The sequence below is a fragment of the Pelodiscus sinensis genome, chromosome 18, assembly GCF_052426305.1.
Source record: "Pelodiscus sinensis isolate ZL-2025 chromosome 18, ASM5242630v1, whole genome shotgun sequence".
Classification (NCBI taxonomy): Eukaryota; Metazoa; Chordata; order Testudines; family Trionychidae; genus Pelodiscus; species Pelodiscus sinensis.
In genome coordinates this window covers 3,748,882-3,765,113 of record NC_143069.1, presented here as the reverse complement: position 1 = coordinate 3,765,113, position 16,232 = coordinate 3,748,882, and the positions used below count along the sequence as shown (strand labels likewise).

The following is a 16,232-nucleotide window of genomic DNA, read 5'->3' as shown; positions in this document are numbered from 1 at the left end:
CGAGCCGATGGGAAACGCACAGCCAGCCTTTCACGGCACCCGGTTGGGCGGCAGAGGGACGGGGTTGATTGGGTCCGGCGGGACGGCCGTTCGCACAGCAAAGTATGGGAAGCGAGCGCCCCAACTTCCACAAGCCCCTTTGCGCCGAGGGCCGAGACCAACCATGAGCGAGAAAGAAAAGTCACACACGCTCCCCCCGGTCGGTTTTTCTGCCGTTTAATTTGTTTTCCACTCAACAGTCATTTGAAATGTCACACATGCAGAGACAGGCGTATAAATACCAGGCGGCGCCGGGCCCGTGCAGGGGGACCCCAAACCGGATCAGCACCTGGAGGACCAGAGCACCACGGGCTGGCGGCTTCCTTGGGGCACGGGGGGGGGGGGAAGGTGGGGGAGACCCTCCCCGATTTGGGAGCATATTAGCTGGGGCCTGAGGCGCAGCCCTAGCCCACGGGGGCTCAGCGATACGAGACCCGGCGCCGGCCCCACTATACGGGTCCGTCTATACTCGCATCCTAGTTCGAACTAGGGATGCAAATGTAGGCGACTGACATTGCTAATGAAGCGGGGATTTAAATATCCCGCGCTTCATTAGCATGATCTCGCCCGCGCTGTTCCGATTGCCAGCTGATTCGAACCAGGAAGTGCGCTCCGGGCCGCGTTAGTGTGAATCAAACCCCTTGGTTCGAACTCACGTTACTCCTCAAAAAATGAGGCCCGGAGCGCACTTCCTGGTTCGAATCAGCTGGCGATCAGAGTAACGCGCAGGCAAGATCATGCTAATGACGCGCGCGATATTCAAATCCCCGTTTCATTAGCAAGTTCGGTCGCCTACTTTTGCAGCCGTAGTTGGAACTAGGGAGCAAGCGTAGACGGACCCTACTAGAGTGTGAACCGGGGGACCAGGAAAGACGATTTCAAGGCAACTTGTGGTGGCGGAAGGGGGGGGGGAGTTTATGGGTTCAAATGAAAAGGCTGCGAAAAGGACGGCCAGGAACAGTCGGTAGCCGGGGGAGAAATGCCCCTGGACCCGCTGGTGGCATCACACTGCCGGCTGCCAGAGGCTGGATGGGGGATAAGGCCGTGTGGAGGGCGAAGGGGCAGGGTGAAGGCCGCCATAGCTGTTTGCCCCAGTTCCAGGCACAGGCTGAGGGCCCCAGTGAAGCCAACAGGCCCCGGCCGACCTCCAGCCGGCGGCAGGGCCCATCGGAAACGCCTCTGGGCTACCTCTGGGTCACGCTGTAGCCTGGGGTGGGGCGAGCTGGGTCCCTTTCCCCACCAGTGCAGAAGCGGGTTGGAGCTACAGAGCTGGACCCCAAAACAGTGATGTCGGCCGATAGGATCGGGGCCAGGCCCTGCTGAACCCCCCCCAGGCAATGCGGCTAGAAGGGGAGGGACCAGGCGATGGCCTGTAGCCGCAGCCCCCGCAGACTGGCAGCCACAAACTGAAGCAGGGCCCTCGGCTCCGGAGAAGCTGCCGCATGTAGGCAGGGACGGGGGTGGGAGGGACACCAGAGAGGGCGAGGGACCCCCCCCCACCAGTCCCTGGCCGCTGTGAGCCGCTGGAGAAGGGCTGGGGGGGACCACGCAGTGGGGAGCGCCGGGCTTGGAGCCGCCAACGCAGCGGGGAGGCGCTGAGCACCCTTGAAATGGAGACAAGCCCAGTCGTGCCCACCCCCAACGCCCGGCCCCGCTTGCTAGGACCCTGTTAAGTTGCGGCCGGCTGTGGGCGGCAACAAAGCAGGCGTGGGCAAGGCCTGCCCAGTCCTGGCTTGCCAAGGTCTCCCGCGCAGCGCCAGGCCCGCCTGCCTGCCTCTCGCCCCTGCTCCGTGCCGGCGCCAGCGATGCGGGTGGGAAACGGGCCCCTGGGCAGGCCAGGAGCACAGCGCCCTCTCTCGGAGAGGCCGATCTGAGCTCCGCGGCAACGCTCCCGCCCACCGCCAGGCTCTGCTCCGGAAAAGGGGGCTGGAGGAGGAGAATGGGGGCAAACCCACCAGCCCTCACTTACCAGGGGTCACCCCCGGGGATGAGCGGCGGAAGAGGGGCCAGATACGGGCGTAGGCAGACGTCCCAGTCGGTCCCCCCCGAGCCACCAGCACGCTGCAAGGCCGGCGCACACCACGGCTCCCGCCTGAGGAAGGCGGGTGATGGGGGGAGCCGGCGATCGGGCCCCATAGAGCTTTGCACGTGGGCGAGTCAATTTCTTCGGGCAGGGGACTGCCGTTCCGTTCCGATCGGCCCCAGACAACCAGGCACTCGAACCAAACCAAACCAAACCAAACCACACACACACACACACACACACACACACACACACACACACACACACACACACACACACACACACGCGGCCTCGCAGGCCCCCGCCTCTGCCCCCCGCCCCCCTCACCTCCCGTCCTCCCGCCTGGCCGCTCGGTCCCTCAGCATGTCGCAGGGCAGCACCCAGTGGTTGTCGTGCAGCCCCACCCGGCAGCCCGGCGTGTCTCTGTCCGTGCGCCGGCAGCACATCCAGTAGGAGCGTCCGTAAGGCAGGTCGTGGTGGTAGGGCTTGGGGTGCCAGCGGCACAGCGACACGTCCCCCTTCTCGTACCGCTTCTTGCACTGCTTACAGGGGTCGTCCCGGTACAGCGGGTCCTGGTTCCAGCGGGAGTCCGTGGCCTGCACGCCGAAGGTCTCGATGATGGACTTGAAGTAGTGGCAGGAGCATTTCAAGGCGGCCAGCGACTGGGTGGGGAGGTAACTGAAGATCTTCACCATGATGTGCTCGGGGAGCAGCAGCATGTACTGCCGGGGCTCCAGCAGGCGCTGGATCTTGAAGCGGATCTCCAGGAAGTCGTGGGAGACGTGCCGGTACAGGCGGCAGAGCGAGGTGTCCGAGCTGGCCGGCTCCAGCCCGGGCCCGTCCGGCCAATCCGCGCCCCCGTCGCAGGTGTTGTTCTTGCTGTCCAGGAGAGAGCCAGTGGCCTCGCGGGTGTCCTCGGGCCTGGGGGCGTGGAGGAAGAAGAGCTGGCCAGGGGGCGGGTCCTCGCAGGTGGAGCACAGCCCGTCCGGGGTGGGGGTCCCCACCGTCAGACACACCGTCTCCTCCTTCATGTTCTTGGTGCTGTCCTTGCCGAAGAAGACGCACTGATCCACCACGCCCGTCACCACCACGTCCACGTGGAAGCCGGCCACACAGTCCCGGGGCGCGGCCGCCGGCCCCCCCAGCTTCTCCCCGGCCCTGCCGTCCGGCCCGGCCTCCAGCTTGCCCGGCAAGGCTTGGCTCTCGCCACAGCTCATCTCCACGTCGGGCGGCTCGCCGGCCCCATCGCCCTTGGGCGCGGCGCTGGACAGCAGGAAGTCCACGTTGTTGGGCAGGGCGTCGCGGGAGGGGCTGATCAGCTGGTAGAGGTCGCAGGTGATCTTGTCCTTGGCGCTGGCGGGCGCGCCCCCGGCCCCGCAGCTCATGAACATGCAGTTGGGGCGGGTGCCGGCGCCCGCCTCGGGGGGCGAGCGGGGGTCCCGGCTGCTGGAGATGCGGAAGGCGATGCGCACCTCGCCGGGGCTGTGCTGGGCATTGGCCACGCACTCGGCCGACTCGCGGCACAGCCCGTTCGGCCGCAGCGCGCCCCGCTCCTGCTGCTGCGACTCGAAATGGGCCACCGCCTCGGCCACCCGGCTGCAGTCGGGGCCTTCCCCGCCGCCCGCCGCCTTCTTCTCCTGCTCCGTGGCCAGGAAGACCACGGGGGGGGCCGGGGCGACGGGCGCCCCGCCGGGGCCAGGCCGCGAGTAGCTCTGCAGCGCCAGCGCCGTCCGCTGCTCCACCAGGGCCACCATCTCGGCCACGGACAGCAGGTCCGTGTCACCGGCCGGCTCGGCGGGGGCCTCGGGGCACAGGAACACGTCCTCCGCCTCCTTGCTGCTGTCCTTCTCCTTCCCCGGGCCCGGCTTGCCCCTGCTGGGGTCGTGGGAGCGCCGGCGGCGCTTGGCCTTGGAGCTGTCGCTCCCCCACTTCCCTTTGACCTTCATGGCGCTGGCGCGGCTGGCGCTGCTGCACTGGTGGGCCACGAAGAAGGCGATCTTCTCTTTTGTGTTGCCCGGTTTGATGACGTACCAGGTGTCTAGTAGCACCCGGCCCTCCTCCCCCTGGCTGGGGCTGGGGGGGGCCGGGGGAGGTGGCGGGGCCGGGGCAGGCGGGGTGTTCTCGGAGCAGGCCTCCCCACTGCCCTCCCCTTCCTTGGTCCTGCAGGCGAAGTCCCCAAAGGCCTTCTTCACCGGACCGCCCCCGCTGCAGGGCTTGTTCTGGGAGTAGGTGCCGAAGGGCCGGGGGCACCAGAGCTGGACGTGCGGGAAGGCGTTTTGCTCCATCACGGGCGCACGGCGCAGGCCGGGCCCCCCTAGCTCATGGCGCTCTGGCGCCGGCCCCCGAGGTCGTCACCGGCTCGGAGCCACCTGGGGAGGGAGAGAGACACGTCGATCAGCAAGGCTGCGGGAACCTGTCGTGCTCTGCCAGCCTGGGGTGGTCACCTCTCCCTGGGCAGGAGGGGAGCCTTCCAGCACCAACCCATTGCTGACCCCCCTGTCCTTCCGGTGGCCCCACAGCGGGGGGGGGGCACTGGCGATCACCCCCTTTTGAGAGGGGATGGAGCACAGCCGGGAAAGCGAATTGGGTGCGTCCCTTCGCCCCATGTCCTGGGACAAGCAGGCAGGACCGCCAGCCAAAAGGACAGACAGCAAGCTCCTACGGGTGAGAGGGAATACAATACACGAACCTGTGGAACTCTCTGCCACTGGACACCACCAAAGCTAAGAACAAAACGGGATCAGTCGCTGCCCGGGGGGATTGGGGGGTATAGCACCCGAGGCAGAACAGCAGCAAACCCGAGGACCCTGACGACATGGGGTTCGGGAAGGGCCCTATCCCTGTCAAGCCTTGAAGAGCAATGGGGCAGGGAAGCCGGGGGGAAGTGGGGGCTGCCTCAGCAGTGTCCCCTGTAAGCCGTGCACTTGAGCGGTCCCTAAGGAGGCAGTCAGATGTCTCTCAGCTGTTTAGCAGACCGCCCGCCACTGGGGTGGTTTTTTGGTTTCTACGCCTTGGTGCACATCAAACATTTATTCCGCACAAAATCTGCACATGGATGGAAAAGATCAGAGGGAACATTCCCCACTCCCCAAGTTTTTTGCACCCTATGCAGCAGCAGCGTATCCTAGCGCCTTAGGGAAACCCAGGATCAGCATCGTGGGCCGCAAAGCATTGCTTCTGTACGGAGCCAACTAAGGAAAGAGCCAGGAGCTCCATCGCCCGCAAGCTCCTGGATCCCAACGGGCCCGGTTCTTACAGCGGATCCTCCGGTTCCCTAGACCAGGGTGTTCCGGCAACAGCTCCCCTGCCCCAAACCCGCTCTTTGTTAAAGAGACGGCGCTGTGGGAATCTCTCCAAAGCAGGTTTCTAAGCCTTCAGCCATTCTTGTAGCTCTTCCCTGACCCCTCTCCAGTAGATCTTCGAACTAGAAGGGACCTCGAGAGGCCATCGAGTCCAGCCCCCTGCCCACGGCAGGACCAAGCACCGTCTAGATCATCCCTGACCAACCTGCTCTTAAATATCTCCAGTGATGGAGATTCCACAACCTCCCTAGGCAATTTATTCCAGTGTTTCACCACCCTGCCAGGTGGGAAGTTTTTCCTAATGTCCAACCTCAACCTCCCTTGCTGCAGTTTAAGCCCATTGCTTCTTGTTCTAGCCTCAGACGCCAAGGAGAACAAGTTTTCTCCCTCCTCCTTGTGACGCCCTTTTAGGTCCTTGAAAACCGCTCTCATGTCCCCTCTAAGTCTTCTCTTTTCCAAACTAAACAAGCCCAGTTCTTTCAGCCTCCCCTCCTAGGGCATGTCTCCTAGAGCGTTCATCACTTCTGTTGCTCTTCTCTGAACCTTCTCCGATTTCTCCACCTCTTCCCTGAAACGTGGTGCCCAGAACCGGATCCCCACGGCAGTGGCCACAGGACCAAACCCAAAGGAAAACAACCTCGCTGCTCCTACTCCAATCCCCCCGTCCCTCCATCCCACTTCAGCGCCAGGCTCGCCGGCCAGAGAAGCTAGACGGGCGAGGGCCGAAGGGGGGCTGGCCAGGGCGTGGGGCTGCAGGACAAGCTGGCGAGCACGTTGTCCCCAGGCCGGTCTCTGCACAACCGATCCCTGCCCGACAGATGGGAGACGCCCCAGCTACTCTGCAGCTCGTGCGATTTCCGCCTCTCCCAGAGAGGGAACGCGTTCTGTGGTCCCGAGCCAGCCGGTGATCGGGAAAGCAGCTCCCCCCATCCTGGTCCCTCTCCGAGAGGAGCCTGTGGCAGTGTGGAAAAGCAGACTCAGTGCCCCAGCTGGGGGCGTTCCGGAGCCTGTTCCGTGCCCGATTTGCACCAAGGCGCCGGTGGCAGCGTACAGTGCCCCGGCCTTCCCCCGCTCCCCTCCCAATTCAGGGCCAAGGACCATCCCGAGTCATTTACCAGCAGAAGGGAAGGGGAGTTGCCAGGAAGGGGTGGCAAAGTACGGCTCTGATATCCCATCAAGCCACCAGGCAGGCCCCAGGTGGCCAACACGGCCATGGGGTCAAAGCCCTGGGACCGGACGTGGCCGGGAGTGGGGGGAACCATTCTGCCATCATTTGGCGGGGGGGGGGGTGGGTGGGGGGGGAGCCAGCATGCAGTCCTCAGTCAATTCATTAACCCAAAGAAAGGTCTTTGAAGGGCCGCAGCTGGCCTGGCCTGCTGCTCTCCCCCATGGGATCAGGACCCTGGGGAATCCAGCCTGTGTGAACCAGTCCCAGCTCGGGGATAGGCACCCGCACGCAGCACTTTCCCCAGGCCCGCTACGTCTCCCTGTGTCTCCCAGCTTTGGGTTGGGGGCCACCGACCCACAGGAAAATCAGTTGAGGGCCGCACGCAACACCCCCGACCGAGAAGGAGAAAAACAGTCCCCACATTCCCCTTGCACACCACAGCCTGGGGGGGGGGGGGCAGCCTAGGAGATTTTGTGTGCACCAGCCCCCAAGGGGCCAGCAGGGGCTCCCCAGTGTTGGGGCTGGGCCCTGAGCCTCAGGGGCCGGATCCAGACATGCCGAGGGCCGCATCCGGCCCCCGGGGCCTGAGGTTCCTCACTCCAGCTCTAGGACAATGAAGCTGCCAAACAGGACTAGAAGAGCTCTCCCCTGACGGTCTTCTCGTACCTCTGGGGGAGCCATGGCAAGTGGGGACGAGAGGCAGGTTGAAGCCTCCACTTCTGCTACCTCTCCAGGCGGTGGTTGCAGAAGCAACTGGCACATTCGCCCCCTGGGCAGCAGAAGGAATTTCTGGGAGACACACTGGGCACAGACCCGCCTCCCTAGGCCAGCAGGGCTAGAGATGCGTAAAAGAATTCATCAGACCAGGAGCCCATCTGCCCTGGTATCCCGGCTCCAACCGGCTGCCACAGGAGAAGGTGCAAGAATAGCTGCCCCCATCAGTTAATGGTCAGTTCCAATCTCGCCGAAACATGCACCTAGAGCCTAGCAAGCCTCCGTGGGCCGTGCCCGTTGGGAGCCAATCGAACGCTTGGCTTCCGCAGCATCATGTGGCAATGAGTTCCGCAAGCTCATCGGGCAACTCCCAGCCTCCTTTCACTATACGCTCAGTTTCGCTGCCCTGCCCCTGCTAGGGAGGGGCAGAAGGGAGAAAAAGCAACCAGCCTTTGGCACAAGTCTTGCTCCACGGGTTGGGAGCGTCACAGGAGCTAGGGGACAGAGCAGCAGGCTCCTCTTCCAAGCTCAGAGGGCTCAAGGGGTAGCTGCCAGGGGCCCTCGCAGGAGCCGGGGCCAGTCAAGCATGGCGCATGCAAGGCTCTGAGACGGCCAGTTAAACTCCTCCCTGTGCGGTGGGCAACACTGCCAGCAAGACAGACACCCAGCCTGCCAGGCAAAGCCGTGGGGTGCACATTTGCACTTGCTTGAGTGCATAGAACAAAATTTATTACGGGCATGGATGGAAAAAACGAGAGGGAACATCGGCGGGGGCAGAAATCCTGGCAGAATTGACAGCCGTGGGCGTGGGCTGGAGAGGGCAGCAGGGAGCTGATATTAAAAGGAGATGTCAGAGGGGTATTTAAAAGCAGGCACCCCCAACATCCCAGGCCAGGGACGTGCCCCAGTGGATGGCACCTGGATTCTGTTCTCAGCTCTGCCCTGACTCTTAGCACATCACTGCCCCTCCGTGCCTCAGTTTCCCCATCTGTAACATGAGGACGGGGTTCTAGTTGTTGTTATGCTGAGGGCTCCCAGGCATGCCCGCCCCCGGGCCACAACAGGAGCCCAAGGGCACGCAGCCAGCTTTCCATCAGGGGCTGCGCCCTTTGCAAGAGAGACAGGTGCTGCCCCGTATCGGATCAGAGCCGTGGGGCAAGTCCTGGGCACCGCCAGCACCAGACAAACCCAAGCAGCAAGGGCATGATAACCAGCCCCCGGGGCAGTCTCGGAGTGGCTCAGGGCAGAGCTGGCTTTGGTCTGAAGACGCAGGGCAGGGAAGCGGGAAGCTAAGTCCTCTAGCTACCCCCCCCTGCACTCAAGCAAGGGGGGGGGACAAGAGCACAAAACACCCCACATGCCCTTCGGGGAGGGGGTGGGGGGTGTTACTTGCACCACGCACAGACCCCAAACCTGCCTTATCTGCTGAGCCCTTTCGCTCCCTCAGGACAGCGGTTTGGGGGTGGGGGGTGAGGATACCCCTTCGCCTGCCCACCCCCTCGCTTTTCCCAAGCTGCCTCGTTTTCCGCAGGCAGAGGGGCCAGTTGCTGCACCTGCCCGCCCCACCCCAGGCGGCATCCCCCCCTCCCCATTCACGGGAGCTGGAGAAGATGTGGGGTCCCCTCTGAAATTAAAACAAGCGGCTCGGGTGCTCCGCGCCAGAACTCGGGAAGAAACCCAACCCAAATGTCGGGCCCAGGCCAGCCATCCAGCGCTGCCTGGCTCGGCTTCCCCACGGAGCTAAATAATAATCCCCACCCCCACGGCCAGCTCAGCCCTGGGAGCCAACCCCGGCCACCTTGGGCAAGTCACTTGGGTCTCCCCGTGCCTCAGTTTCCCCCTCGCACCTGCAGCCCCGGCAGGGTTCAGTGTCCCAGGGTCCGCCGCTGTAAGGGCGGCGCGACCTTCCCCTGGCCCGGGGCGCCCCGCTTGGCCGGAGGGGGCGCCCTTGGCTCGCCCCCCAACACGCCCAGCCCCTCCCCCCGCCCAGCCCGGCTGCCTTACCCGAGCCCCGCAGGCGGGGGGCCCCGATCCGCGCCCGGGCCCTGCAGCCACCGGTTGCAGAGCAGCTGGGGGGGGGCGGGGGATCGACACCGGAGCCACCCAGGGCCGGGCCGCCCCCGCATCGGCCCCCCCCTCCGGCTGCCGGGGGCACCTGGTCCTTAAAGGGGCCGCGTCCCCATTCCTCGGGCCCGCCGGTCCCTACACTACAATAGGGGCCTTTGATCCCGGACCCCCCCGGCCCGCTCCAGCCATTTGTTGACAGACATATGCATGGGGCAGGCAGCCAATCAGAAGGCCGAGTTTGGGGCATGCCCATATATGGATGACAGGCGAACCTCAGCCTACCCAGGGGCTGCCCGCGGAGGGAGCGTCGCGGTGTTCCCAGCCCCGGCCGCAAGCGCAGCCGCGCACCTTGCGCTGCCCTGGCAGCTGGGAGCCGCAGACTGCCCTGCTGGGGGCCTAGGGACCTGGAGCAGCCTCTCTCAACTCTTGCCTCCTGCTGTGGGTCGGGGCAGAGCCTGAAGCTCAGGGGGCCAAAGGCCAGAGCCTCCCCCGACAGGTGCACAGGGCCCAAAAGCCCTGGAGCTCCTGGTTCGCTTCGCCCCCCCCCCTCCGAGCCAGCCTCCCCCCTGCATAACCCCCAGCAGAGACCCCCCCCCCGGGGGATATTTCTGGGTGAGCTAGAACCAGACCCACCCCAGCTCTTGGAAAGTCTCCAAGCACCAGGGAATCCTCCAGCCCATTATGCCAGCTGGGGGGTGGGGGTGGGGGTCCTTCCCTTCCTAGGCCTTTCTGGGGCAGCAGACTCACTCCTTGGCCTCCAGGCTGGCCCCACCTCCTTTACACTATCACCATGGGGCCCTTGATCCACCAACTGAGCCTCTGAACGAATCTCAGCTGCGTGGGGGTACCCAGCAGCGCTGGACTCCTCGACCCTGAACCTTTAGCTCTGTAAACTCAGGGCTTCCCCACTTGATCTCCCGGAGCCAGCAGCAGAAATATCCCCTTTGGGGCGGGGAGGCCTCCAAAAGGCCAGGTCCAGGTCTCTGTGGGGTAGCACAGTCTCTGGCCATCCCTCCAATGAGGTCACCACAGCAGAGGCAAGATCTGCCCCCATTCCAGGCCTCCACTGTCCCCCCCTCAGCCTCGTCTCTGAGGCTCCAAAGTGACTCCTGCCTGAAGAAGTTGTGGCCAGGCCAGCTTGACAGGGGTGATGCCTGCGAATGTGGGACTTTGCACGGCTTCGCTTCCGGGCAGGGTAGGTCTGGGGATCTGTCCATCAAAACTCACCCAAAGGCCACACACCTTCCCCGGAGCCACACAGCAGCCAGATGCTGGCTGCCTGAAGCCCAGGGCCACTGCAAAGCACCAGGAAGCAAGCCAGAGACGCACAAGGAAAGGCAGAGGAGCAGGTGGGTGAGTGCTGGTATAACCCACACGCCTAGTGTCGCTCACTGTCCCATGCAGTGGCACTCAGACCACAGCAACAGCTAAGAACAAGAGGCCTCTACACGGGCAGCAAACAATACCCTAAAGCAGGGGAGGGGAACCTGGGGGCCAGATGTGGCCCCCAACTTGCCTGGCTCCGCCCCCCCCCAAGCACTGAGGAGCCTGCACTGCACTCCAGTTCCCCTGTGGGACTGGAGAACACAAAATCTACTAGCCTGCCCCCCCCCCCCCTCCCAAAAGGCTCTGGACGTGAGGAGCCTCAGGAGGGCACAGACCAGGCCAGTCAGTTGTGGGGCGCCCCTTTAAGCTACTCTGGTACCATCAGCCTCTCTTGCCTTCTGTTTCGCTTCTGCAAGAAAGTTGCCAATTTGAGACACTCCCTTGCCTCTGCCCTGATTGACAAGCTGCATTTAAAGGGACTGCAGCCCCTGGTACACAGGCAAAGCTACAGCCATCTGCTCTGGAGAGCTAAGCCTCAGCATGGAAACACTCGCCGCAGGCCTGGCCCGAGTACAGAGGGGGATTTACCAGCCCTGCTCTGCACCCCCACTCCGCAGCACCCCCTCCCCCCATGACCACATCTGGCTGCCAACACCTGTCGCCAGCTGCAAAGTCAGATCCAGCAGGGAGCTGCCCCAGCATCCCAGTCTCAGACCCAGTCTCTCTCCCCCCCCCCCCCCCCCACCACAAGTTCCAGCACACAAAGAATTCCCAGAGTCCCCCTTGCTGCAGCATCTGGCTGCTTCTCCGGAGGGCTGCTGACCGCAGGGATGCAGCGGGAGAGGTGTGGTTTGCTGCGGTTTCCAAGCCTCGTCTCCACCCAAACGCAGCCCTTCGGACAACCCCTAGCCGGAATCGGCCAGCTGCCCTGATGAAGAGGGTGTTGTAAGTCCCACAGGGACAGATATTGTGGTATTTTGTGACACCACCCAGCACAAGCGTCTCAGAGCTTCGATTAGCTCCCTTCCAGCACAGCCGTTGGGCAGCAGCTGCTGCTGTGACTCTGGGCTGGGCTTGCGATGCCCAGCAGCAGCCTTTCCTGACCAGTGACAACTGCTTCATAGGGCATAGGCAGGAATTTGACATTTACAAACCCTCAACCCCTTTCATGCACGCGCCCACATGCCTCATCCGCTGCCGCGCGCTCCCGGGCTGGAGAGCAGAGGGGTGGCATCAGACAGGAGCTCAAAAAGGGTAACCCCAGGCCATGCCTATGAGCAGGCTGAACACAACCACCTACGGAACTCACAGCAGCAGGATTCTCACCGAGGCAAGGCTCAAGAAAGGAATTAGGCATTTATGGGTAAGGAAAGCACCCCCTATCTGATTGCTCAGATGAACAGTAGGGGAGAGCTTTGTCCCTTCCTGAGCCAATGAGGAGAGGCGACTGCTGGAATCTGAACTGACCTGGAACCACCAATGGTGCACAAATGTCCAGAGAACCAAGCTGGATTCAGCTCCCAGCTGTGGCATCAATTCCTCCTAGGAGACCCCTTTCCCCTCTCTGACCCTCAGTTTCCCCATCCATAACAGGGGGTAATACCTGCCTTGCAAGAGGCTGGCCAGGCCTGGCTGAGGATGGTCAAGGGCAAGGAAGCAGACCAAATGCCAGTAGCTGTTTGGACAGTCTCCTTCCTCCAGCTGAGCAGCAGCTTCCCAGTTTGGGCCAGCTCTTCTCCAGAGCTTTTCTGGCCAGCACATTAGCCTCTCGTTTTCCAGCCAACCTCACGAGCCACAGGCCAAAGCAGGAAGTCGGCGCACCTACAAACCCTCGCCTCCAGTGAGAAAACCCGGTTTGCTCAACTGCTTCCTGCTCAGAAACGCCCTCAAATCTACTCAGGTCTCAGCCAGAACACAGCCAAGTCCAAAATACAAGCCGGGTGCTGGGAACGCGGCGAGATCTTCTGATTTGTTTGCGGAAGGCTTACTCAACCCACTGGTGCTCCGGAAGCTAACTGTGTAACCGCTGAAAGTTAGATGGTGACAAGCAGGGTGGCAGCCAGATCCCCAGGAGCTGGCTTAAAAGCTGGCTCCTGGCATGCACCGGCTCCTGCCTGCCACCATCTCTCCTAATTGGCTCAGGAAGAGGCAAAGCCCTCGTCTACTGTTCAACTGACTAATCAGATAGTGGGTGCTTTCCTTACCCGTAGATGCCTAATTCCTTTCTTGAGCCTTGCCTCGGTGAGAACCCTGCTGCAGTGAGTTCCGTAGGTGAATGACAGTTGCATTCAGCCTGCCCGTAGGCATGCCCTGGGGTTACCCTTTTTGATCTCCTGTTTGATGGGAGTCTGCTTCCTGGGAGCCAATGTGCACTGGGAGCAGGCTTTTAAACCAGCTCCCTGGGTGTACCAGCATCTGCCTGCTGCCCTGCAGCATGAGGTGGCAGGCAGCTCCTTGTGAACCAGACCAGGAGCTGTAGGTAGCCGTTTGGGTAACTGATAAGCCCACGTTTATCGGTTACTCATTTAAACAATGACACTCTTACATCCTTACATGGAAGAATGTCGTTAATTTCCCCTGCACACATGGGGCGGGGTGGAGGGGCTGTTTCTGGCATCTCTAGCCTGTGGATTCTTTTTCAAGCTCATAGGCTGCACCACTGCCAACATATCTGAGACACTGAGATGAGTTGACCACCAGGCCCCGAGCTGAATAAACTCGGAGACGCAGATTAGCCCAGAATAAGGCTGTTCCCAGGTTCACACACCCCCGCCTGTTGTTATGCTGGCCTTCTTTCCTCTCACCCCCTTCCCTGTGAGCCGTACGTCCCCACCAAACGTGGCTCCCACCACCCTTTCAATACATGACTGAGCACTGTGCAGTATTTTTCAGGCAAAGGGCGTCAGGAGGTAAAACAGGGAGATGAGAGAGAACTCAACGAGCAGAAATTAAGTTGACATTGTCTCCAGCGACAAAAGAACAGAAAGAATCTAGGAGCCATATGCCCTCTGCTAACCACTGCACCGCACTGCCTCTGCGCTGTTTCACACTCCCCACTCCAACAGCTCGGTGAGGGTGTGTGTGTGTGGGGGGGGATTATATGTGCTCTCTGGTTAGAGGGAAGGGTGCACTGCCAAACAAGAGGTGCCATGTTTGTTGTGGGAATATGGCCAGGAAGCGGAGAGGGATGGGTGGGTGGCCAGAAGCGGAGGCAGCCATGTTTGTTATGGGCAAGCTGAGGTCACGGTCCAGACTCCCAGGATTATATAAATCACAGTTTCTGGGAAACAACCACACCACTGTTATGCAAATCAGACCTTACACAGCCAATCAGAGCCCAGGGAACTGCACAACTGGTGTGCAGGCTGTGCAGTTGGCTGAGGCGAGGACACTGAAACCAGGCAAATCTGCAGCTGTACAGCTGTAGCAAGTTAGTGAAGACACTCCTACACTGACAGGAGAGAGCTATGATCCACCCCCGGAGAGGCAGTAGCAGTCAGTGGATTTTTCACACCTGAGTGACACCGCTATATTGACACAGGTGTGTGGATCTGGCCTCAGAAAATTCAGTGCTGGTATTAAGGATGTTAAATTTAGATGAATCGGCTAATCGGATAGTCGATAAGGGCACCTCTGCCTTTGAAGTGTAGCGACTGCCTGAGGGAGCACGGGGCCAGCAGGGAACTCGAGCAGTCCCCCGCTGGCCCCGTACTCCCCGCAGCGTTTCAAAGTGGCAGCGCCGCATGGAGCCAGCAGACCCCGGGCTCCACACAGCGCTGCCTCTTTGAAACACCTTTTCCTCCCTCCACTGCCTCTTTCTGATAGAGGCAGCAAGTGGGGGTACGAGCAACTAATCATTCACATCCCTCTTGGGAAGCACTATCTGTCACATGGTACTTTTCAATAGTTGTCAAGCTGTTGCGTAAAGGATGGTAGAATCATTATCCTTGTTTCACAGATGGGAAACTAAGGTACCTAGAGGGTGGCGACTTCACCCACAATTATCCTGCAGGGCAATGGCAGAGCCAGACAAAGATATCCTGAGTCCTAGCCCCGTGCTCTGCCCACTAGGCCCCCCAGCCCTCTCGCTTCTGATCCCGCACAGAACTTCACCCCGGTTGACCCCTTCGTCCACAATGCGCTGTAGGTAAGACCGAGGGCTTAGTCTTCATTTAGCCAAGCTAAATAATCGATCCTCAGCATTGCTGGGCCAATCAATCCCTTCCACTCCCCAAAGCCGAACTCCCTCGAGCACATCCTAGTTGAGGTCTGGAGCGAGGGGCTGGTTCTGTGTATGCAGCTTCACAACGGAATCCTTGTTATGCATCCTGGTCGTTACTCATCTGTGGCACCCAACGTCTAGCCAAGAACAGGGCCCCCCCAAGGTGCTGTGCAGAGGGCCCTCGCCCCAAAACGCTCACAAGGGAAACAGACCAGGCGGAAAAGCGCCATGTCTCCGGCTGGCGGGCGGTGAATACGGACTCGCCAGGGGAGGGACAAGCCCCTCACACCTGGCACTGCAAATGGGAACCAATGGCCAACTCGTGGGGGGGGGGGGGAGTGAGGGGGGGGGCTGCAGCCCGGATGCTCAATGGCACAGTCCTTGGGAACTCATACTCAACACCCCCATCCCCCTCCTCTCCCCCGCCCCCCAGCAGCCCCCCCATCCCCCTCCTCTACCCCGCCCCCAGCAACCCCCCCATCCCCCTCCTCTACCCCGCCCCCCAGCAGCCCCCCTCATCACCCGACCCCCCCACTTGCCCCTGCCCCACACCCTACACGCCCCTCCCCCACCCACAGACCCAAACCCTATCGCCCCTCCCCCGCCCCAGCTCTTACCCCTGGGCAGGGGCCAGGCGCTGCCCACCCCCAGCCGCTCCTCCTCCCAACACTTCCGGGTTGCATTGCGCAGGCGCAGCCGGGGTCCGCGCCGGCCGCCCGCCGCGCCCTCGCATTGCATCCTGGGAGCTGTAGTCTCTGGCCAGGCCTGGGGCATGCTGGGAGCTGTGGTCTCTGAGCCAGCCAGGGGCATGTTGGGAAGTGTAGTCTCTGGCACAGATAAGGGAGCAGTAATGCATGCTGGGAGCTGTGGTCTCTGAGCCAGCCAGGGGCATGTTGGGAAGTGTAGTCTCTGGCACAGATAAGGGAGCAGTAATGCATGCTGGGAGCTGTAGTCTCTGGCCCGGCCAGAGGCATGCTGGGGGTTGTAGTCGCTGATCCAACCCGGGGCATGCTGGGGGCTGTAGTCTCTGGCCTGAGCAGAGGCATGCTGGGAGCTGTAGTTTCTGACACTCTCCTAGCCACCACATCCTTGCACTTGGCTTTCTGGGGTGGGGGGGGCATCATGGTGGGGCATATCTCACATCCCAGGGCAAATTGTCCTATCATGGGGACACCCATGAGCCAAGGCTGGGAGTCTGGGTACTACAGGGCTATGTCTACACTTACGGCTTCTTGCAGCAGAAATATGCAAACGAGGCTAAGCGTGGAATATCGCCGAGCCTTATTTCCATACCTAATGAGCCGCCATTTTTGCAGAAGAGGCTCTTGCGCCAGAAGGAGCGCTCTACGCTGCCCCTTCTTGCGCAAGAAA

General features: G+C 61.8%; 1 protein-coding gene across 4 annotated transcripts; it reads right to left on the bottom strand.

The window, feature by feature from the left end:
- Window positions 1-200: 200 nt before the first annotated feature.
- FBXO46 (F-box protein 46) lies at window positions 201-15,572 on the bottom strand. 4 transcript variants are annotated; one of them, XM_075915042.2, is made up of 3 exons: window positions 9,251-9,772; window positions 7,199-7,367; window positions 201-4,431 (listed from the first exon to the last, which is right to left on the bottom strand). In XM_075915042.2, exon 3 carries the CDS (start codon window positions 4,345-4,347, stop codon window positions 2,386-2,388), a length of 1,962 nt encoding a protein of 653 aa, XP_075771157.2. In that variant the 5' UTR covers window positions 4,348-4,431; window positions 7,199-7,367; window positions 9,251-9,772; the 3' UTR covers window positions 201-2,385. The 4 variants fall into 4 exon arrangements, with proteins under 4 accessions (XP_075771157.2, XP_075771156.2, XP_075771155.2 ...); XM_075915041.2 differs by lacking the exons at window positions 7,199-7,367; window positions 9,251-9,772 and adding an exon at window positions 15,479-15,572; XM_075915040.2 differs by lacking the exon at window positions 7,199-7,367 and having other exon boundaries at window positions 9,251-9,771.
- Window positions 15,573-16,232: the final 660 nt, after the last annotated feature.